Source organism: Drosophila hydei, unplaced genomic scaffold (assembly GCF_003285905.1).
Source record: "Drosophila hydei strain 15085-1641.00,03,60 unplaced genomic scaffold, DhydRS2 tig00000339-arrow-arrow-pilon, whole genome shotgun sequence".
NCBI classification, from domain to species: Eukaryota; Metazoa; Arthropoda; class Insecta; order Diptera; family Drosophilidae; genus Drosophila; species Drosophila hydei.
Window position 1 is genome coordinate 24,461 of NW_022045712.1, and position 23,591 is coordinate 48,051.

At 43.0% G+C, this 23,591-nt stretch overlaps 2 protein-coding genes across 4 annotated transcripts; one reads left to right on the forward strand and one right to left on the reverse strand.

Annotated features, from left to right (window-relative positions):
- Nucleotides 1–226: 226 nt before the first annotated feature.
- Nucleotides 227–23,400, reverse strand: LOC111596771 (monocarboxylate transporter 12). 3 transcript variants are annotated; one of them, XM_023311120.2, is made up of 9 exons: nucleotides 23,176–23,400; nucleotides 9,919–10,260; nucleotides 7,822–7,941; nucleotides 7,155–7,753; nucleotides 6,903–7,085; nucleotides 6,715–6,840; nucleotides 1,422–1,752; nucleotides 1,158–1,358; nucleotides 227–1,086 (listed from the first exon to the last, which is right to left on the reverse strand). In XM_023311120.2, the coding sequence occupies exons 2-9, from the start codon at nucleotides 10,085–10,087 to the stop codon at nucleotides 923–925; spliced, it is 1,893 nt and encodes a 630-aa protein (XP_023166888.2). In that variant the 5' UTR covers nucleotides 10,088–10,260; nucleotides 23,176–23,400; the 3' UTR covers nucleotides 227–922. The 3 variants fall into 3 exon arrangements, with proteins under 3 accessions (XP_023166888.2, XP_023166886.2, XP_023166889.2); XM_023311118.2 differs by lacking the exon at nucleotides 23,176–23,400 and adding an exon at nucleotides 16,076–16,399; XM_023311121.2 differs by lacking the exon at nucleotides 23,176–23,400 and adding an exon at nucleotides 15,234–15,254.
- Nucleotides 2,973–6,089, forward strand: LOC111596772 (fatty acyl-CoA reductase 1). The gene is made up of 7 exons (XM_023311122.2): nucleotides 2,973–3,502; nucleotides 3,574–3,662; nucleotides 4,125–4,234; nucleotides 4,293–4,494; nucleotides 4,555–4,923; nucleotides 5,600–5,749; nucleotides 5,830–6,089. Exons 1-7 carry the CDS (start codon nucleotides 3,008–3,010, stop codon nucleotides 5,909–5,911), a joined length of 1,497 nt encoding a protein of 498 aa, XP_023166890.2. The 5' UTR covers nucleotides 2,973–3,007; the 3' UTR covers nucleotides 5,912–6,089.
- Nucleotides 23,401–23,591: the final 191 nt, after the last annotated feature.

The following is a 23,591-nucleotide window of genomic DNA, read 5'->3' on the forward strand; positions in this document are numbered from 1 at the left end:
CACACATGTGGCACGAACTCTTGACGTCTGTTCCCATCGATTGGATTGCAAATTGACTTCAAATTGTGTAAACAGCAAAAATGGAAAAATTTTAAAGTCGAATTTCTCGTCTTCTTTTGTTAACTTTAATAACAAATTTCACAATCGTACAAAATAATTGTCCAGCTATTAACACTAATATATATATATATATATATATATATATATATATATATATATATATATATATACATATACATGCATAGAGTATAGGTGTGTGTGTGTGTGTGTAGAGGAAATATGTTGTGTTTTGTCTTTGTGCTTGTCTGCGGCGCACGAGTATATCAACTTAAAGCTAAGCACAGGGTTTCCAATTGGAATTTCCAATCAGAAATGCTGGGAAATAGAACGCAAATAAATCCAAGCAGAAAAACAAGTGAAAATGGGGCCAGGCCGAGCGTAGCCGACGGCGCAATACGCTGCTTGTGCTTTGCTCGATTTGTTTGTTGTTGTTGTTGTAGATTGCTCAATGCCTGTCAAACTGTGCTCTGCCAGCCTGACCCTGGGCGCTGGGGCAGCTGCCTTATGCAGAGGCAGCTCACTTTTGCCAGGGTATGCAAAACCAGGCAGAAAGCGTAGCGTGCTCAGTTGTTGTTGTTGTTGTTGTACTTCTTTTTTTTTGGCTATGTTCTTTTATAAATAATTTATGTCTATAGCTATGTGCGTGTCTGTGTGTGTGTGTGTGTGTCTTGCCCCGAACCTAAGCCTACTCCTTACTACATACATTTGTCTAGCGCGCGCTGCTCTCAACTCAATGCAATTTCCCCTTACATAAGAGACTAAAATTAAAAAAATAATCAAAAAAAAAACACAAATATGAAAATAGAGTATACAAATGTTTGGATACACTCGTTAATCATGATGAATGATTTGGCCGTTGGAGCTAACTGAGCGCCAGCTGCTCCGAGTTGAACTTCTGGTCAGCCTTGTGCTCCTGGTAGCGCTGCAGCGGGGGTATGACGAACATGACCAGGCCGCTGATGGCGATCATGATGCCGGCCATGAGGAAGGCCGGCGAATAGGAGTCCGTGATGTCGTACATCCAGCCTGCATATGGAAGGGTATTCACGTGAGTCGCTGACTCGCTGTCAAGCTGCAGCTCTTTGGCGACAACTTACCGCCAATTGGTGGTCCAATGAAGCTGGCAATGCCCTGGAAGAGCAGCAGCAAGCCGAAGGCATTGGTCAGCTTCTCCAGGCCCAGCAGATCCACCAGAATGACCGAGGTGAGGCCCACATAGGCGCCAATGGTGAAGCCGAACACGGCGCAGTAGGCCAACAGGGAATTGTAGTCCTTGCAGAGCGGCACCATCGCAGTAGCTGCAAGAGCCAAGCAAATTTCAGGGATTATTATCAGGATTGGTCCGTAGCCAGCTGGCTTACCTATGCCGCACGCCGTCAGGCAGACGTTGTAGATGAGCAGGCGATTCACCCACGGCTTGTCCGCTATGTAACCGAGGATGATGCGGCCCACGGTGTTGGCGACGCCAATCGAGGCGATCAGGTAGCTGGCGTCGGTCTTGCTTATGTTGAGCGTCTCCGCCTGCGAGACTACGTACAGGTAGGGCATATTGAAGCCGATGCTCGTACAGAAGTTGGACACGGAGAAGATCACAAAGATGACGTCCTTCAGCAGCGAGAAGTTCATCATTTCGGCGAACGTGTCGCGCGTCTCCTTCGAGCAGCTGATGCAGCCGCAGCATTTGGTCATCTCCTGCAAAGAGCAGAAAAATCAGTTCAAAAGATCTAGATCTTTTTGAATTTAGTTTATCCTTCTATGAGGAAGTGCTCATCCCTCTCCCTCTCTCTCTTTCTCTCTTTTGTCTCCCTTCTCAATTTCCTCTAGCTCGCATCTGACTCAGTTTTTTCTTTGATATTTCAGTTTTGCCTTAGAACTAGTTCATTTTCTACAATTACTTCAAACTAGTTTGTTAAGAACTAGCTGAGTAAGTAATTCTTCTCGGAATTGGTTCTATAATCAAAGGGTTTTTGAACTAGTTCAATGTTCTTCGGAACTAGTCGCCTTTATCTCAATATTAAGTTAAGTGCTTTTGCTAAGATTTCAGTTATATCTTGGAACTAGTTCAATTTGACTATGAACCAGTTGATTAAGAACTAGTTCAGCAGGTAAGTATTCTGGGAATTGGTTCTATAACTGAGTACACAATCTTTTTGCTGTGACTTGGAACTAGTTCATTCTGTACAATTATTGCGAACTAGTGGATTAAGTAGTGTGACTAAAAACTAGTTCATTATGTAAACATTCTCGGAATTGATTTTATAAGCAACAAAATTGGAACTAGTTCCATATCTAGTACGGCTTGAATCTAGGCTAATAAGTAATTCCCCTGGAGCTGGACTGTATCTGCTCTGTATTAAAAATGAACTAGTTCATTCTATAAAACATGTTCATTTGAATTTAGGAGATCATCGCAAATGCCTATCTGTGCACAAAGTGATCTAGTTATTCTGAGAGCTAGTTCATTCAGTTCGATATTCGATTCTAACTCAAGAGGTCAACACGACTTCACCTCCGCATCCCTAATAAGAGGAATTATTTTGAAAATAATTTCATTTCAGTACTAGTTCACGTAAGAACTATTTTATTTGCATTTAATTAGATTAGTTCTTTCGGCATGCGCGCCCAAAGAGCTCAGTCAAGGTCGAATGCCGCACGTAACTCCCATACGGATCTCGACTGGTTCCGTCGCGCTGAGCCCTGAGCCCCGAGCCGCCCCGTCCAATGGGGGAGCTCCATTATAGACTCATTGTAATGCGGTCTACTTAAGTAGGTCATGTGAGTTTAATGACCGTTGATCCAATGAATAATTAACGGGCGGGCAGCGCGAGTCGCTGAGGCGACGCTGCCTGGCGGCGGGGTTTAGTGTGTTTGTGATCGCGAGGCGGACAACAACGGGAACTGGAACTGGGACTGGAGTTGGAGCTGAAGGAATACGCATCGCCTGGCCATGTCACAAACACTGGCCGAGTTCTTTGAGGGCAGCGAGATCTTTGTCACCGGCGGATCGGGCGTGGTGGGCAAGGCGCTGATCGAGAAGCTGCTGCGCTCGACCAATCTGCGCCGCGTCTATGTGCTGCTGCGTCCGCGTGGCCAGCTGAATGCCGAGCAGCGGCTGGCCAAGATGCGCGAGGCGAAAGTGTTTCAGGTGCTGCGCACGCAGAAGCCCGAGCAGCTGGACAAACTGATTGCCATACCGGGCGACGTGGCACAGCCGAACCTGGGCATCGATCCCAATCACTTGAAGCTGCTCGGCCAGGTCTCGATTGTCTTTCACTGTGCGGCCACGGTGCGGTTCGATGAGCCGCTGCGCGTTGCCCTCCAGCTGAACGTGGGCGGCACGCTGGAGGCGCTCAAGTTTGCCGAGCAACTGCGTCATCTGCGCATCTTTGTCCATGTCTCCACCTTCTTTAGCAATCCGTATTTGAAGCGCGTGGAGCCCAAGGTTCTTGTCAACTCCAAATGCTCTTTCCAGTCCGCCTGAGCTAAGCTCTGTCTTCTTCTTCCCATTTGCAGTGGTACGGCTCGCCCATGGACTGGCGCCTTTGCCTGCGGCTGCTGCACGAGATCAAGGACGACAGCATCCTGGATACGCTCACACGCAAGTAAGTTCCAAGCAAGCGCTGGGCGTGGCAGCAACACAAACACAACAAACTGAGTGACTCTAAAACTGTGAGTCTGCTCAGAGCAGTGACAGAATTCAATGATTGCCAAACTGTAGGCAAAACAGTGCTGCTCAAACTCTTTCGAGTCGACTTTTCAGTGACCCAACAATGACTCGAAAACTGTGGAATTGGTATTCGCTGAGTGACTCTAAAACTGTAGCTATGAGGCGCGGTCGACGACTGTCCCATCTCAAGCTGTGTGATTTTCTCCCTTTGACTGTGACTCTCCAACTGTGAAGTACGAATCAATCCAATTGGAATTCCAATTGGACAATTCCAAGCTGCACTGATTGTTGAGCCACTGAGTCTTGTCGCCCACGCGTAGTTTGACAGTTTCTCATGCAACCAATCAACGAATCTTAAGTCGCTGCCTCATCACTCACTTTCGGTGCATTTCTCTAGATTGATTGTGGGCTTTCCCAATACGTACACGTTCACGAAGAATCTGGCCGAATCGCTGATCAACGATTATCGCACGCGCTTGCCGGTTATCGTCTATCGGCCGTCGATAGGTTTGTCTGCGCTGCACTCGTTAAGCGATAGTTGATCATCTCTGAAATGTTTTGCTAGTGCTCTTCGCCGTGCGCGAGCCGCTGCCTGGGTACGCGCCCTCGCTGATGGGCGCCATGGGTCTCTTCTCGCTGGTGGGCGCTGGCCTGCTGAAGACCGTCTATATAGGCCGCTCAACGTATCTGGACATAACGCCGCAGGACATGGGCATCAAGGGCATGATCTACTATACGAAATGCGGCTACGACGCCTACCGCGAGGGGTGAGTAGAGACGGTTCGCCTCAAAGTGCCCCTAGCAAACAGATCTAACGATTGCCATAGCACGCCAAAAGAGCTGCTGATATACCAGACGTCGTCGAAGACCCACATTCCGTACACCTTCATCGAGATGGCCTCCCACATGGACGCCATGAATCTCTGGTACAGCGCCGCCTTTCTCAAGAACCTTACTGTGCCCGGCTGCCACTACACGGACAATCGTTTCGTCTACAAGTTCCTGTTCATCACCAAGCAACTGCTGCCAGCTATATTGGTGGACCTGCTATTGAAGCTATCCGGCCGCCCACCGGCCCTGTTGGCCATTCAGCGCAAGCTCTACCACACGCTGGAGGTAATGAAACCCTTCCTGTTCAACAACTATGACAGTCCTGGCGTCACGGACTATGAGCGCTTGATGGAGCAGACCAGAGGGTGAGTGTCCTAGCAGCTGATCAGCCGCCTCAACGGCTTCTGATTCCAATTGTCAGATCTTCGGTCACAGATCTCTGAATTTAATATCTACTCTCAGATCTTCAATCTCTGATCGCAGGTCTCAGATTTTTTATTTCTGATCTCAGGTCTTAGATCTTTGAGTAATGATCTTAGACTTCTGATCTCAGATCAGCGATCTTTGATCTCTGATCTCAGATCTTCAATATCTGATCTCAGACCTCAGATCTCTGATCTCTAATATTTGATTTCTGATCTCAGATCTCAGATCTCCGATTTTTGATCTCAGATCACTGATCTTTGATCTCTGATCTCAGATCTTCGATATCTAATCTAGTATCTCAGATCTTTCAGCTATGATCTCAGATCTCTGATATCAGATCTTCGTTCTTTGATTTTAGATCTCAGATCTCCGATTTAAGATCTCCGGTTTCAGATCTCAGATCTCAGATCTTCAGATCTTCGATATCTGTTGTCTGACCTTTGATCTCTGGCTTTAGATCTCTCTTCGATCTCAACTCTCAGACCTTAGATCTCAGCTCTTGGATATGCGATCTCTAATCTCTGATTTCTGATCGAGTATGTCTGATCTATCACTGAGCTTTTGTTTCATTATCTATCATCTATATTAAATCACATTTGTCTTGAATCAATGCAGCACCGAATTCGACCTGAGCGATGAGTACGAAAATGCGCACAACCAGGAACGCCTAACATACGCCTGCAAAAATATGATCCAGAGCATAAGGCACGATCTGATGAACGAGGATCCCAGCACTTTGCCTCGCGCCCAGCTGATAATGCGCATGTAAGTCGCAGCAGTCGAAATCTTTCATATATATCTATATACTATATCCATCTGTATAAACTCTCGCTCTATGATTGCAGTAAGAATGGCATCTATAATGCCGTGCGCTTGTATCTGCTCTATAAGCTGCTCAGCTGGCTCTGGCTCCGCTTTCTGGCCTAACCCGGACGACATTTAAGTCTAAGTTAATGATTTTTTTGTTTTTTTTTTTATAGCTATATTCTTGGGAAACATATTATTGCCTAGAGATAAATGCAAAAAAGTACAATCCGAATGATTCTACAATACACATTCTAGACATTCAACTTCATACAGAGCTTCAATAAATCCTGTACTGATATTGGACAGCATTAGTTGAACCTTTTTATGGAGCACGTTTTGAAGGGATAGATAGGAATTGGATTAGGCCTTGGGTCTAGACATCGAATGGCCTACTTTCAACTGTCCCACGTTATGGCCAGTACAGCTCAGCTTTCATGTATCTTAAAGATACTTTTAAGATATCTAACATCTGCAGCTGTTGTCATAGGGTAATTTGAGCTCTGCACTTCAAGGAGTCTGCTGTGTAAAATATACTTTTTGCTTGATTGTATCTGACGGATGCCTAAGTCTAGGTTACCACAATAGAGAGCTCCAAAAGTTAAAGATACTGTCTGCGAATGTATCTGAGAGATACTTTGCAGATACACTTCAGCTAGCTTGCTTATAGGATATATATTTTACTGCTTGCAATCCGATTTAAAGGTATCTTTGAGATACTTTTGCCAATTGTATCTGTTAGATACTTTATGTATGCCTTTTAGATTTCAAAATGTATCTGTATCTAAAAAAATGTATCTGTATGTATTGTTGGACGTATCTACTAACAATAGATACAGATACATTTCTAAGAGAAAGGAAGGGAGGCTCAACTCCCATGGAGGATTCAGTTGCTGGCTGCTCTGCTGAGTAGCAGCTATGCTTACCTGACTCTGGGCCAGCGAATGACTCTGTCTTAGGGAGCCATAGCGCTTGATGATGCCGGAACCGGCGCGCGAGTGCGAGAGATCATTCCGTGAGCTGGCGTACTCCGGTATGTTGTGCAGAGAGCCCTGTAAGGGTAGAAAGACGAGTTGAGTTGGTTGCGGGTAGAGAGCAGGTGTCTCAGCTGTACCTGGTAGAATGCATCCGGGCGATACATGGTGCCGCTGGCACTGCGCTCGCGATGCGTCTCCCGCAGCGGCATCAACTGCGGCTGGCTGGCATAGGTGCGACCCAGATCATCATTGCTGTTGCTCTTCACCACGGTCGTCGCATTCGCGGACTGCCCGCTGATCAGGCCATTGGAGTTGTTGTTCTGCATGGGCAGGATGTAGACGTGAGTCGAGCTGTGGCTGGCGAGACTGGCTGGGGGTTAGCTACTTACCAAACTGGTCTTGAGATTATGGCCCACGCTGTTGGAGCGGCATAGGCCGTTGCCACCATTGACTGGTGCATCGTGGCGCTGCGGCAGCTGGAGATACTGGTCCGTAGCTGGTTTCGTGCCAGTCAGTTGAGCCTTGAGCGGCTCCAGTTCGGCTGGTGTCACATTCTGATCCATGATCGTTGGCTTTTTGGCCAGCTTGGGCGATTTGGGACGCGGCGCCTCCAGCGGCCGGAACATGGCACCGAATATGATGCAATTGAGGACGACGCCGCCAATGATGAGCATCGCGCCGCGCCAGCCATAGCTGCCAATCAGCAGCTCCGTCAGCGGTGCAAAGACAAAGGTGCCAAAGCCCGAGCCACACACCGCGATGCCCGTGGCCAGCGAGCGACGCGCCTCGAAGTACTGCGTCACACTGACAATGGCCGGCAAATAGATGAGCCCGAAGCCCAGGCCAGTGCCGAAGCCTATGGTCACAATCAACGTGGCCACATTCTGGGCGAATATGCTGACTATGATGCAGCCGGCGGCCAGGATGGCGCCCGCAATGGTCACCGCCCGACAGCCGTAGCGATTCACAAACGACGAACTGATGGGACCTGGTCGAGGCAAATGATTTCATGATTCGAGGCAAGCGGCACTCATAGAGCACAGAGCGAGAGCTCACCTGACGAGAAGGTAACGCCCACCATTATGGATGCTATCCAGGCGGTGTAGCCCTTGCCCTCATTGAAGTACGTGAGGAACTCGTTGTAGAATATGCCAAAGGAGTAGGTCATGCCATCGGCTGAAATATATATGTTTATTTCATGCATTATTGTAATTTGACTCTCGAAGAAGTCGAAGAGAGCTGGACGTGAGCTTATTGCTATATAAAACTGTATCTGCATCTCTATATATCCTAGCCCAAAGGCGCTGCAGAATTTTAGCTCTTCTTTCGTATACGTTAAGATATTAAAGTCAAATGCAATCTGATCTTCGATCTTCTATCAACTGAAATTAAGCTCGTTTCGATCGAAATTCATTTTTTCGAGCTTGCAACGAGCACTCATTTCGAATAAATCAATCTTCTACAAAACATATTCAACTTATCGAACTGGTTAGGCCTGCTGCTATCGATAAATTCGAATTGATCTGAGGTGAACTAAAAAAGCCCCCGCAAGTAGACAATGCTTTCTGCATATGCAAAATGCGAATAGCTTTGCTTAGACTAGAAATGAATAAATCTCACTTTATATGTCTATATATAATATAAATAAAATACCGTTGACACGTTAATGGGCCCAAACTAAAAGATAAGGGGCACGACCGATGGCGACATGTGAAGCTTCTTATGGCGTGTCAATTAGGGGTCGATAAGATTATTTAGCCAATTGGCCAATTACCCAAACTAATAGCTATGCTATGTATTAGCCACTACATGTGTGTCCTTCGTCTGTCCTCCTGCTCGTATGTGCAGCCATATTCATATCTATAACTCGATTCCTATCGTAAATCAACAGCTAACTAAGTTTTATGGCTAAGTGGTAATCGCACGTCTGGCTGACAAATTTGATTTGCACGATTAAAACGAGCATTTATGATACCCCCATACCCAAGGTTTTATACACCTGTACACTCATATATATATATATATAAATATTTCTATGCTCTTGTATGTATGAATAGCTTTTCTATTTTTTATTGCTTTATGAATGCAGCTCCAGGCGGTTGCCATGCCAATTGGCAGCCGCAAATTCAACTAGAAAATGAAGCAGCAATTGAAACATCAAAAACAGGCACTTTGAATAGATTTCCATACAAAATGTATACAGTGGTTGTTAGCTTACTCTGCACATGAAATGTTTATCTAATTTATAGACATGCAAGATCTTTAAAGGGGGATTTTTCCTGTTTCGTATTCATATGTTAATTAATTACTAATCAATTTCGTTTAACTAATGCCAATAGATACAATATGTTTGATCGAAAGTTAATTCAATTGATCAATTTAAAAATCTGAAAGTATTCTCTTTGCACCTGCCGGCATTTTATCGTAATTCATTTGCCTGCCAGTTGGAGCTTAACTCAAAAAGGCGATTGTTGTCATTTAATCTAGTGTCGTGATAAGTTGTTATCGAACTTCAAGCGCAACTCTAGAAAGTCGTGAGTGCAGCAAATGCGATAGTTGATATTGCACGAATTTGTTATCGATGCACTCTCATGCACTTGAGTGAGCGTGGCAAAGGCGATTGTGATTGAATTGCTGCGATAGCCTATTGTGTTTCTCTAACTCCATGCTCTAAGTTCGTAATTAGTTTAATAACGACAAATTAGTTAACGTGAATCAACTTAGACTTTGCCATATGAAAATACTATAAAATGTGATAGTGGCTTATCTGTCAGATCATAGATTAACCATTAGCTATATCAGGCGTACAAGTGTTTTCAGGCAAAGCAGCCTGATAGTGTCTAAAACAATTAGATTACACTCGAAACTGTTATCGATAACCTTTATTTATATATATTCCTATCAAATCTTAACTAACTTTTCGATTGTAAACCTGATTTCTTGTAATCTTTTAAGTTTGTAGTGCTCCCTGCATGAGGTCTACTTCAGAGTACTTGACAATTCAGTGTGCACTACGTTGTAGAATGGCTTCACCTAAGAGATTTCTCTATGTCTCTTTTGTTTGCACATTCAATTTTGCCCCACTGTGCGCATCCTTTGAGCACTCGCCTCAAGCGCGTTCATTGGTTAATTGACTTTTCGATGAGCACTTACTGACTATGTGAATCATGAAGGAGCCAAAGACCACTACCCAGCCCCAGCCTCCATCTGGGGGCGTGGGCATTGGATCCATATCCATTTCGCATTGTCCATTTGATTTGCCATTCCCGTTGTTCGGCTGCTGCTGCTGTGATTTTCTGCGAGCTGGCGGTCCGTGCACCATTTTTGTATCCTGTGCTGTGCTCTATGTAATGTGGAATGTGGAATGTGGAACGTGGAGCGTGTTCGTGCCCTTGGGCGTTGCTTCACTCAGCGACGTGTGTATATGTGTGTGTCAGATCCAGAAATTTTCCTATCTGAGCTGCGATTTCGACTGCTGCGGCATGTTGTGCCGGGCTGGAAAATAATTAGAATTAGAAAACCCATGAGCAAGTGGAAAATACATAGGTACTAAGAAGCTATAGAACTATAAAATATATATATATAATATAATACCAATATATATAATATAAGATCAAGCTGATATATATTCTATATAGTATGGGAATACAGTAAAGCTTACAGCTAAAGTCGTTACGAGTCGTTAGATTCAAGCTCAGTTAACAGTGCTGCCAATTTACGCTCGGAGCGGTGCCATATCTCTGCAATCTCTAGACTTAAGATTTAAGGTTTCATTGCAACTTGTTTTATTGACAATTCTCTCGCTGGCTTTGGTGCAGCGCATGATTCAATAATCGAGCCTTAGATTGAGCTGCTGGACTTGGCTCCTCGCCGCAGTTCGCTGCTAGCAGCATAACCGAATCGAAGCGGTTATCAGGTTGCGGCGACACCTACTGAACTGTCCGTCAATCAGGCGACGTAACGTGAAAATAAATGTTTGGCTTGACAGCCTGCCAATAGCGAGGGAGAGAGGGCATCGCTGCGACGTCCAGAAGCTTCGTTGCCCTATTGTCGTTGTTGTTGTTGTTGTTGTTGTTATCAGCAGCCTCTTGAGCTGGAGGGCGAGCAGCAAAGGGGCGATCTGTGTCTGTGAGATGATATGATACGATTCGAATTAAAACCGCTCGTTCATCAAAACAAAGTAGGAGGAAAAGTACAAAAGTTTTATTTTCAATTAAATCTCATTTATAGAATGGATCTGGTTATCAGGGCCCCCCTCAGCGCTTGTTTTGGTGGCAATAAACTAAATATATATTTTATTGAAACATATACACATGTGTTAAATACTTCTATATTGAGCACATCTAGTCTGATAAGCATTCAGAAAGAGCTGCTGTTGTCTCATTCGCTTAGCAACTTGCTAAGACTGAGCTATCTATATCGTGTATCTATATCTATATCTTTGTATCTAGATATGCATTTTACTTAATACAAAGCCAATCAGAGTCGTTTGCTTAGGAAAAGTGCTGCCCAGCGCATAGAGTTCAATTCAAGTGCTGCCCCTTGTTCATTGAACCCGCAACAAGTGCTACCCATCGCTAGCTGCACTCTTCAGCTTCATGTCTGGATAATCATAATAAATATCGAAAATACCAAACGTGCAAATCATTCCCAAATTAATCATCGAATGCATGAAGCCAACAAGTTTGCTGCCTCAGCTGCTTTCTGCTGATACTCGGACTTGTTATTGCAACTGGAGACATGCAATTGGGAACTCGTCTGATAATGTCTTCAGCTGGCTGGGGTCACTGGCTTAGCTCAACTCTCTCAGTTGGCTAACTGTTGAGCTAGGCTCCAGCTGGAATGCGGCCCGTTCGAAAAGTGATTTTGATGGGTTTCTGGACGATCAGCGTGGATCACTTAATGCTCATAGCATGTTACAATAGCTGACGTCAGTTGGTTAATCGCCTTGCAAATGCCGTGTAGAATATACACACATATGAATAGCATTATATATATATATATAAATATGTATTACAATTTCTTGCATGCTGAATCTGCATTGTTGTTGTAGCCGTCAAGTGAAAACAATGCGCAAAAGTTGCAACAATGCCAAACGATGATAATAATGACACAATAAATGCACAGCGAGCAAAATAATACAATAGAGAAGGAAAAACAGACAACAAAAATGAAAATAACAAGGAAATGAGCAGATAGTGACGACAACGGAAAGTCAAAGAGAAGAGAGAGGAGAGAGGAGAGAGGAGAGAGAAGAGAGAAGAGAGAAGAGAGAAGATATGAAGATGAGAGATGAGAGATAAGAGAGGAGAGAGGAGAGAGGAGAGATGAGAGATGAGAGATGAGAGATGAGAGATGAGAGAGGATAGAGGAGAGATGAGAGATGAGAGATGAGAGATGAGAGATGAGAGATGAGAGATGAGAGATGAGAGATGAGAGATGAGATATGAGAAATGAGAAATGAGAGATGAGAGAGGATAGAGGAGAGATGAGAGATGAGAGATGAGAGATGAGAGATGAGAGATGAGAGATGAGAGATGAGATATGAGAAATGAGATATGAGAGAAGAAAGATGAGAGAAGAGAGATGAGAGAAGAGAGAAGAAAGATGAGAGATGAGAGATGAGATATGAGAGATGAGAGAAGAGAGATGAGAGATGAGAGAGGAAAGATGAGAGAAGAGAGATGAGAGATGAGAGATGAGAGATGAGAGAGGATAGAGGAGAGATGAGAGATGAGAGATGAGAGATGAGAGATGAGAGATGAGAGATGAGATATGAGAAATGAGATATGAGAGAAGAAAGATGAGAGAAGAGAGATGAGAGAAGAGAGAAGAAAGATGAGAGATGAGAGATGAGATATGAGAGATGAGAGAAGAGAGATGAGAGATGAGAGAAGAAAGATGAGAGAAGAGAGATGAGAGATGAGAGATGAGAGATGAGAGAAGAGAGAAGAGAGAAGAAAGATGAGAGATGAGAGATAAGAAAGGAGAGATGAGAGATGAGAGATGACAGATGACAGATGACAGATGACAGATGAGAGAGAAGAGAAGAGAAGAGAGAAAGACAACAGAAGAGAGAAAGACAAGAGAAGAGTAGAGAAGAGCAGCGCAAAAGCACAGCCTGCGTAGGGGCGTCTACGACGACAATAACAACAACAGGAAACGGCGCCATGAGTCATGACTGATGAGTCGCAGTCGCAGTCACAGTCACAGTCACAGTGACAAAGTCACGTCTTATAGACGTGCAAGGCGGCGCTGAGCTTTGTGTAATCAAAGGCAATTAAAATTGGGCAAGCGGTACCTGAACCTGAGCACAGCGACAGAGAAAGAGAGAGAGAGAGACAGAGAGAGAGAGAGAGATAGAGAGAGCAACATACGTAGGCTTCTTATGAAAGTGATATCAAAATTTTCGACCATGACTTTCAGTTGAATGAACATATAAATATATATATATTATATATATATGTTGTATGCTAGATAACTGAATGTTGCTTTTAATCTCTTAAGGTTAAATTAGTTACACAAAATGCTGATTATCAACAACAACAACAGCAGCAGCAAAGATGAAACGAATATTGCGCATACGCAGCGTGTTACTAATTGAGAGCTTGAGATACTTGTGCACCGCCCACTCAATAAATTCAATAAACAAAAAAAAAAGATAATAAACAATAATAATAATCATAGTACAGATGCAGACATATATATATATATGTATATATATTGTATATTGCTCGACAACTATGTATTTAATTATAGAGACTTTTCATTTAGTTATAAAAACGTGAGTAGTTCCGCTGCTGAACTAGTTTTTTTTGTGTTTTATGGAACTGAAGTGATAAATGTTTTGTTTTTGTTGAGAGTCTTAATCGATTATGGCTGCCATAAAATACAGTTGCAATAGTAGGCATATGGGATATATACTCATATACTACACATATATATAAACATAGATATAGATATGCCTTGGAGCTGCTGTGCAATCTTGGAAGTCGCTGGATTCTATTGTTGGTCGAATTGGAACGGTCTAAAGTCGAGGCAGCGAGCGATAACAGCTGCAGCTCAGTTCACTGGGACTTTGATGCTTGATGCTGGCGTTTATCTAAGGGGCGGGTCCACTCTGTAGCAGCTAGTAACAGTTGTGCGGCGTGCGTCATGCGGCATGTGGCATGCACACTGACCTATCCCTAGCCATGGCCCAAAAATTCAAGGTGCAAATTCTCTGATGCAAATTGCAATCAGCCCGAGCTGGCAGCGAGGGCAGGCGCCGCTGGCTGCCAGGCCGTTAGATTACTGCGAATGTTGGCAGCCACCGGCGATTGCTGCCGCAAGTCGTTGAACCCCCAAACAGAAACGATAAAAGAGCGACGCAAACAGCAATAAGTGAGAAAATTGTTAGGCGAGCTGCAACGACTGCAGCATACTCGCCACTAAAGCACTCAAGCTAAATTGTTTGTTTACTGAACTGCCACGCCCCGAATGGGCTAACCGCAGAACGTGTAGGCTTGGTTATAGAACAGATCAGCACAACAAGGCGCATTGAAGACTCTGACTAGATGGGCACGTCCCAAGCTGGATGGCTCTAACTGTTATTATTTATTATGATTATTATTATTATTATTTATTATTATTATTATTTATTATTATTATTATTTATTATTATTTATTATTATTATTTATTATTATTATTTATTATTATTATTATTATTATTATTATTATTATTTATTATTATTATTTATTATTATTATTTATTACTATTATTTTCCCCTTGCCATGCATATAAGTTGACATTCTAGTATTATCTAATATGTTTCATAAAGCCAATATACTCTCTTCACCTGCTGAGCGAGTATAACATAACGAAATGCGGCACGAAAGTGCCGTAGACCAAGCCAAAGCTAGCTGCCAGTGAGCGAGGATCTTAGGTCAGTACTCACTTGGCTGAGTCACTTCAGTTCAGTTCAGTTCAGCTCAGTTCAGCTGGTTCCGATAGATCACAAATTAGTTCATTTCCTCCGTTTGATATGAGGCGATATGCAAGAATGAAAACTGGAAGTGTGTGTGTGTGTGCGTGTGTGTGTGTGTGTGTGCGTGTGTGTGTGTGCGTGTGGAATGCAGAGGAATGAATGACATTTATGACGCAGTAAAACTGTTAGAAGTAAAGAAAAGAAACTGTTGCAGTTGCAGTTTTTGCTTTTCTCCTGCGTCTTAGTCATTCTCTCCCCCCCTCTCTCTCTCTCTCCCCCCTCTCTCTCTCTCTCTCTATCTGTCAGCTTCGCACTTTGTTCATGACAAATAGCAATAATTAGCATTTTATTAATTTACACGCCTGTCACAATAATGCAGTCGAATTGTCCGGTCAGACGACTTAATTGCTTTGGCCTTGACTTTGATTCGCGCCCGCCTCCAACCAGCAATCACCACCCACGGCCCCCAGCCCTCTTCGCCACCCAACGCAACTACCTACCACACGTGGGCACGTGCACTTGACCCACTGAAATCGATGCAAAAAGGGACAGTGCGAAACCGCCTCCAGCAGGACCTTGATGCAGCTGACTTGATTATAGAATAAGTAAAAAAAATTTCAATAATACTTATTTTATTTTAGGAATTAAAAATAATTTTGAAAAAATAATAGGCAATTAAATTAATAAAATTAAGAAATAATTTAAATTTTAAATTTAAATTTATTTTTAGATTTTTCAATTTTCAACAATTCTTTTTTTTTTAATTATAATTTTTTTATTATTTGAAGCTAAAAAAAATTAAAAATAAAAATCTTTTATTTTTTATTTACTTTTTTAAGAAAATTTTTTTTCAAGTTTTAAAAAATTCAAGCTAACAAGCAAAAAAAGTTTAATTTGTAACTATTTTATTTTATTTTTTTTTTCTATTATTTATTTAAATATTTCCTAATAATGATAACGATAAAAATAATAATATTAAAATAAAGTAAATTTCAAATAAAAATAATTATGTCAATTACAGTAATAATAAGTCGTATAAGAATAAACCAAAGGCCAATAAGAATAATACGCATAACACAAAAAATGGTAAAAAAAATTGTCTAAAATGCAATTGTTATAAACAAAAGTCAAGACTGCATGCGTAGGGAATTGTGCTATTTGTACTTCTGATAAGATATATGTATAAATATATATATAATTCCAAACTTGAGTGTGAAGAGTGCTTATACGACACTGCATTAGCTTTGGCCGCTCGCACACAATGGGCTCTATCAGGCCTTGAACCCTGTTTTGGCTCGATAAGGCTTTATATGATAGTTTAATATAGGTTACTATGGCTTACCTTGGCTTTAACTTATCGCTGGAGTTTTCTTTTTGGTTTTAAGTTTTCTTTTTCAATTTGTTTATTTTTTAGTTGAAATTGTTTTCTTTGTTTTAGTTTGTTGACGCACTGTTGGTTATATATTTTTGAACATGTGTGATAAATGTCCTTTGGGGTCTGGGCAGAACTTTACTTTGCACTCGTTGCGCGTTGCTGAGCTGCCGATTTGGGACTGAAATCGCGTCAACTTTTCAAAACTGGGCGGTTATTCGAATCGAAAAAAACACAACAACGACGACAACAACAACAGCAACAAAAGAAAACAAAAACAAAAAAAAAACACAAAATACAACCGAAACAAATAATTCTGTTTAATATATATTTCTATACATTTATATATATCGGCTCAACTTCAAATGCGTTCGCCTTACGTTTGGCGTGTAACGGTTAAAAGCGTTCTGGCTCTGGAGTGGGACACACAGCCGTTGCCGTTGTCGATTGCCGAATGAAACGAGAGGAAAAGAACAAAAATTATGACGAGCACCGCAAATCTACAATTGGCTCTCTCACTCTTGCTCTCTCGCTGTCGGTCTCGCTCTCTTTCGCTGCTGCTATCGGTTCATGTTTTCTTATCAGTCAGCGAGAGCGAGAGCGAGAGCAAGAGAGACGCGGAGAGTAAGAATAATCTGATTAGTATTATGAATTCTTATCAGAGCGATTCGAATATGCAAATTGGCGCTTTGTAACATGATTTTTGTTGGTGAAATGCCTGAAGAGGCGGCGACGAGAGGGGGGAGGAGGTGGTAATGGTATGTGGACAAAGGTGCGGGGGTGGCTAGCATTGGAATACCCACGAGATGAGTGTTAAATGTTAATTAACATCTATATATATATAGAATGAGCATACTAAAAGGCAAATCTTTATAAGTCTGATAACTATGCATCTCTTTTGCGCTCGCCATCTCACTCATTCACTGAATGCTGCTCTTTTGGGCCTTACATCTTTTGGCCGCAGTTGGCAACATGACAAGAAATCAAATATATATGTCAAGTCTAAATCTAAAGTCTATATAATATCAAGCAGAGGGTATTCATATAGCACGCCTTAAGTCTATATATACTACTTTTCTATATATATATACAGATACAAACATATATATAGATACTTCTTTACTACTATATAAAATCAAAAATTCCAAGTGGATAAAACACTTGTTCTAGCTAAATATATTTAGGCTATAGATCGTAAGTTTTTATAGCACTATTATGGCACAATCTTTATGGCAGCGCTTAAGAGTATTCGCGGTGTCGGCGTGTCGCAGATAATAACAATAACAACAATAAAAGGCAGTTCAGCGCTGTTTAACAGCAACACTTTGGAAATGTATTTGCTGGAGAAGCATGCGACACAGTGGCACCAGTTGCATTGTCATCGGAACAAAAATTCAACTGAAATGCAAAAGGAAATGAAGCCCAGCCTGAAATCGATGTGAGCTTAACTGAATTTCAAATTCATTGAAGTTTCGCCTGAGCTTGACCCACTGTGCACGACCTGCTGTGAATTTGTTGTGTAAACGATTTAAAGAGCTTGCAATGTGTAAGGGAAATTGATTTTATGCTGAAGACACTTTCATATCAATATATATATATATATATACATATATATATATCAGTATATATATCTAGTTATATGATTAATCGTTAAGCACTTGCATTTTTGCCATAAGAATCTTTGATCGAATCTATACACATATGTGTACATATATATGTGCGTGTGTGTGTGTGTGTGTGCTTTATTATCCCCCAACATCGGCCCTATTATTCTCAGTTCAGGAGCGCAGCGGGACGGGCCGCGGGGGGCGCAACTCGTGATGAAACACCTCGCTGCTGTCACACGATTTGCGAACGTCGTTGATCGTCAATCGTCGTAATGCTGCCTGATAAGCGCTACTAACGGAGCGGTTGATAACCGTTGTTCTTGCTGCTGTTTCTGTTGTTGTTGTCGTGGCTGTACGCGTCGCAGCAACAGAAAAACAACAGCGATGTAAAACAAGCATTACACGAGCACTTGATAAATACTGGCAGGTAAATTCCAATAAGAATTACGATTTCCTATACGAATACAGTAGTCACTAGCCAATGGCACACGAAGAAAAAGTAGCTTTGCAATCTAAAATGCTTCAAAAAAGCCCAGGCCTCAATCCGATAAGCGCTGGCAATATCGTTATCGATATCAACTCTTTGTCCAAACCCCACTCAGAATAAGCGCAGCTTGTAACAAGCGCTAGGCACGCCCCTTGCAGTCCGCCCTATTTACATTTGAGCAAATATAGCTTAGGCAGCCGATAAGCTGCATTTGCACAGCAATAACAAAATATCGATAACGATTGCCTGCGTCAAATGCAAATAGAGCGAGACGGAGACGGTGGGCAAAGACCGTGCACAGGTGCGTACTCGGGCCCAACGGGACGCTAATGATCGCATCGCCTTTGTGCCACAAATCAGTGTTGTCAGTTGTTAAGGCGTAATGATACGACCCGAAAATATATTCAGAAACTGGAGAATTGGATATTTGAGGATTAATTTTGGTTTTCCTTTCCATTTCCGTAAGTGGACCAACTGAATTGACAAATCCAGCTGATACATATATATGTATATATGTATATATATATATATATATATATACATATATATATATATATATGTATGTATATATATATATGTATGTATATATGTGTATATGTATGGCAAATAGATATATTTTGATGTTGCCACGCCCACCAAAGTCAACACAACAGCAGTAGCAGCAGCAGCAGCAGCGCTCATGTGAATATGGAAGCAGAAACGAAACGAACCATCCTCAATTGGTGCTATCGGCTGAGCATTGCATCAACTGCCACGCCCACTAGCAGCGACGATAGCCGAGCGCCCACGAATCCAGTGAAACTCTTCGCCTGGATCTGCGCCCAGAACTGGCCGCAGCTAGAGGACGAGCTGCCGCCGCCCGGCTTCAACGAGATCTTCGAAATGGCAGACATTCATCAATGCGGCAGCTGCGACAGGCTGCTCATCTGCTTGGACGCTCGGCTGCGGCACCGCAGCATCGGCACACAGACGGCAGCAGCTGCAGTAGCTGTGGCAGCCGCGGCAGCACAGCAGCTGCGGGCACAGTTGAAGGCACAGCAGACGGAGCGTCAGTTGGTACTGCAGTTCGATGAGCAGACGCAAACAGAGGAGCAACAGCCGGAGCAGCAGCCGGAGCAGCAGCACCAGCAGCAGCAGCAGGGGGAGGAGGAACATAGGCAGCTGCTGGAGGCACTGCCACTGACCGGTAACATTGAAGCGGAGCAAACGCAATCGCTGCTGGCCACTGTCCAGCGAGCGTTCGCCTGGCGGCTGGGCGGACGCTCGATTTGGTCCATGCTCAAGACGCTGCTGGTGCTCATCTCGCTGCTGCACAGCTGCTACTTGTTGGGCGGTTGCATCTATCGGCTGCCGATGCTGCGACAGCTGATACAGCGTGCCCAATCGATATGCACACCGGCGCCGCCGCCGCCGCCCCGTACGCTGCCCGCCTTCATTTGGGGCCAGCTCTGTCGGCTGGCGCGCAAGCTGCACATCGTTTGACCGCGATCCGCTCCTGGACAACCGATAGATCCCGTTGTAGTTCAAGCTATTTTTGAAGAGCTATTTTAAGCCCAGACTACCGATAGCCCACATAAGCACATGACTGTGTGTGAATGAGTGAGTGAGAGTATGTGTGCGTGTAACTGTCTGTCTGTGTGTGTGTGAGCACGTGTGTGTGTGTGCGTGCCTGCGTGCGTGCGTGTTTGCTTAGCCCACTTCCAATCGTTCCCCGTGTTTGCTGTTGTGTTCTCCTGTTGCCACAGTTTGTATTCATGTTTGTTCGAACAAATAGACAACAATAGTTGAGAATCGTTCACAGATTTAATTCACACAAGGCACAACAATTAGATACGAGCGTGGCGATAACAATTCGGACAGCATCTCAAATTTACACACACACACACAAACACAGAGGCACACTCAAAGTACATATGTAAAGTGAGACGAAGCAGACGAAGCTAGAGCAGATTATTCACGCAGCTAATAAATGCAACAACTGTGCGTTAAATTCCATCCGAGCCAATGCCAATGCCAATGCCAGTGACAGTGCCAATGGCCGCCTCCTTAGCCTCTGTAGCCTCAGCGGACGTGATAAGGCAGGCGACACCTTTTACATACTTTCGAGGGCGCACGGCTATATAGCGTTTAATTGGTCCATTCACCTATTCCCAAAACGGAACTCGGCGAAAAGAAACCCCTCCTACGAAGCCGGTACTTGCATTTGCGTTATCGTTATCGGTTATCGCATTCGGTGCATCCAAAATGAAACTGTACGAAGCGCGTCAGGAGAGCAGCCTCAAGATAAGACCACTTAGCAACACTTGTCAGCTACCAACTATCATGTTCGGTTATCGGTTATCGATTATTGGTTATCGCTTATCGACGTATAGCCTTTGTCTTGACATGAAAACGCTTTAAGTACTTCATGCTTCAAGGTCTAATTAACAAGCAACTTTCGATATATGATTATATATCTATGTTATCGGCTATCGGCTATCAGTTATCGCTCGTTATTTAACAGTTGCTAAGAGTTCGAAATAGTTCAAAATAGTTCGAGATAGTTCGAGTGCAGTCTCAAGGCCCACACTCAGCTCATCTCAGTTTCTAAGATATCGGTTATCGGCTTATCGGGTTATGGGCTTACACAGTAGCCGAATATTAATTTAGTGCATCTCATAAAAGACTACGACTACGATTAGATAGACCTCCAAAAATATTCACTTTGTGGCAATATCCGACTCGAACTATACCCAGTACATGGGCATGGACATATTTCTTCTGCTTAATTTTCCTTCAAATCAAAGTTGAGCTAGGCTTATAGTCTTGTCAAATCGATTATTATCGATATCGTTACGATATTGTCCTTCTAGATTGCTCATATTCATTTCACATATGTAGTAGTTCCTGCTAGTTGCATATATTACGCTGTTAAGCATGCTACCCCTTCTTTCTGCTCATCGTAAGGGGTATGTGCTATAAAAAGTAACAAAAAACTACACGAAATTTTTCATTAAAATCACATGCTTTAAAACAGCAATGGCACCCATAAAATGTATAAATATATACATACATACATACATACATACATACATACATACATACATACATACATACATACATACATACATACATACATACATACATACATACATACATATATATATATATATATATATATTTGTATAAGTATATAAATATATGTATGTATGACAATCTTGTCTGGGGTCTGAGGCTTAATCAGTGGAACCTAAAATAGAGCTACAACTAAAGCACGTGAGTTAGGCTTCCGTTGCTCTAATTACTCAATCTCAATATACCCTGTTTAAGAATGCAAAGCTGGGCTTAGTTCGCATGGAATGGAATGTGCATACATATTCAATATATTATATGGTGTCAGTATCATATATGAGCATGATGTAAATATAGCAAATAAGCAAAAAAACGAGTTTTTAAAAAATATTTTATTTCATTTTGTAGTTTTTTTGCTAGGCCGGCATCAACGTATCTCGAATTGTTTTTCATTTAAGCTTTAATATTGATTTGATTATGGCAAATTTTGTTTTCCTCTGACGTCGTTTGCAATTGTTGTTGTTGTCAATCAGTTGTCATTGTCATTTGCCGTTATGTTCTTGTGCAGTCGGCATGAAAAATAACTTCAACCCATGCCATCTCGCGACCCCCTGCTGCCACGCCCACAGAAATAAAATTCATGCAAATTAGCTGACAAAACGTTGCAGTGCACAAATACATAAGCAAATATATCGATATTAATATATATGTATGCAGGCACTTCTGCGTGTATGTGTGTGTGTCTGTGAGCGCGCACTGAATAAACAACTGTAAAGTGTGCAGCCATATTGTTTTTGCATGCAGAAACACACTTACACGAACAATAACAACTACAGCAACAACAACACCAACAACAAAAGGCTTGGGACAAACAACAACAAAGCGGAACAGATGAAAACATGGCCGCCTAAAAGCAGGCAACCGCTCGAAGTAACTTGTGAATGGCACTGAGAAAGCAGTAAAGGCTGCCTCTGAAATGGCGGAAGGGCGCAACGGGTTGCCGGGTGACGGTGATGAGGAAGCTGAAAGGCTTAACTCACACTAACACACAGGCCAGTGGGGTCGTTTGCATTGTACCCGCTTTCTATTTAACATGCACTTGTCCATTGTGCCGCATTAATAATGCAGGCCGCTGTACGGAACGGTGCGGGCGGTGGGAAATCAGTAAGAGATGCCGGCGCGTGGCTGTGTCGCACCTGTTGAGGGCAGCCCAGTGGCAATATGAGCATCAGCATCAGCATCAGCAGCAGGCGCTGGGATAAGCATCTGATTGCACATGTCAGCCTGTGTAAGAGTGTGCGTTGCTAGTGGGCTAGTGAACTGAGCTAATTATGTGCAACTAATGCAAGGCTCCCTATGCACAGTCCGACGAAACGGACACAGCTCTGCGGGAATAACCTTGACCAAGCCGTAAAAGCAGATAGTCCTTACAATACACACAACTCTTTGGCTCAAACTCAATTTTTTTACACTTAGCGAAAAATGTGTTCAGAGCGTTCGAAAGCTGTCTTAGCTACAAAATCACAGAAGGATCGGTTCGTATAAATATTTATGTCATCGCACGAATAATAATAATAATAAAAATAAATAATTATCACATTCCAACTTTGATCATTTTTATAGCTGTAAAATATGTTATGTTCTTCGAGTGTTCATTAAACTATAGACAATTTACATAAATTAGTTTTTAACGAAGCTCCACTGTAACGTGTCTTTTGTTTTTATTTCCGTTATGCACTGCACGTGCCGCATCTCGTGCCAGTTACTTGTGAGTGCATGTGCTTGTGTATGCATGTGTGTGTGTGTGTATGACAGGTGGTTATATCAATGCAACGCCGCCATTTGCATGTTTCGTGTGCGAATGTTTGTCAGTCGCTCGTTCTCGGTTTCTGTGCCTCTGTCTTTGTCTGTCACGTTTAACTTACATTTGACTTGGTCGAATGGCAGGAACCGAGGGGGGAGAGTGGGACGGCTGGTTAGCACGTGGGTCGATCTTTTCGACTGCAGGTCACGGACACCAGCGAAAACGTTGACGCAAAATCCAATTTGCTCACGTAATTAATTTGAAGGCTCGCGCTAATTTGGATGACAACAAACAATTAGCCCATTTAACGCAATTTTGTCACGCACGCACATGAACTTCGCGCAGGAGTTGTGAATTGGCGCCGGTCGGTGCACCGCCAATATTTCAATCCAATCCTTGCACCGCACTCGCTTCGCGTTTTGTTTTGTTCCGCGAATGCGGACAGACAGGCGCACACGGCGGCTGACAATGCCGCATTGACCGACCGTGTGGCATTTGCGCAACGACCACCTGAGGATTCAGCGTCTATCATTAAAT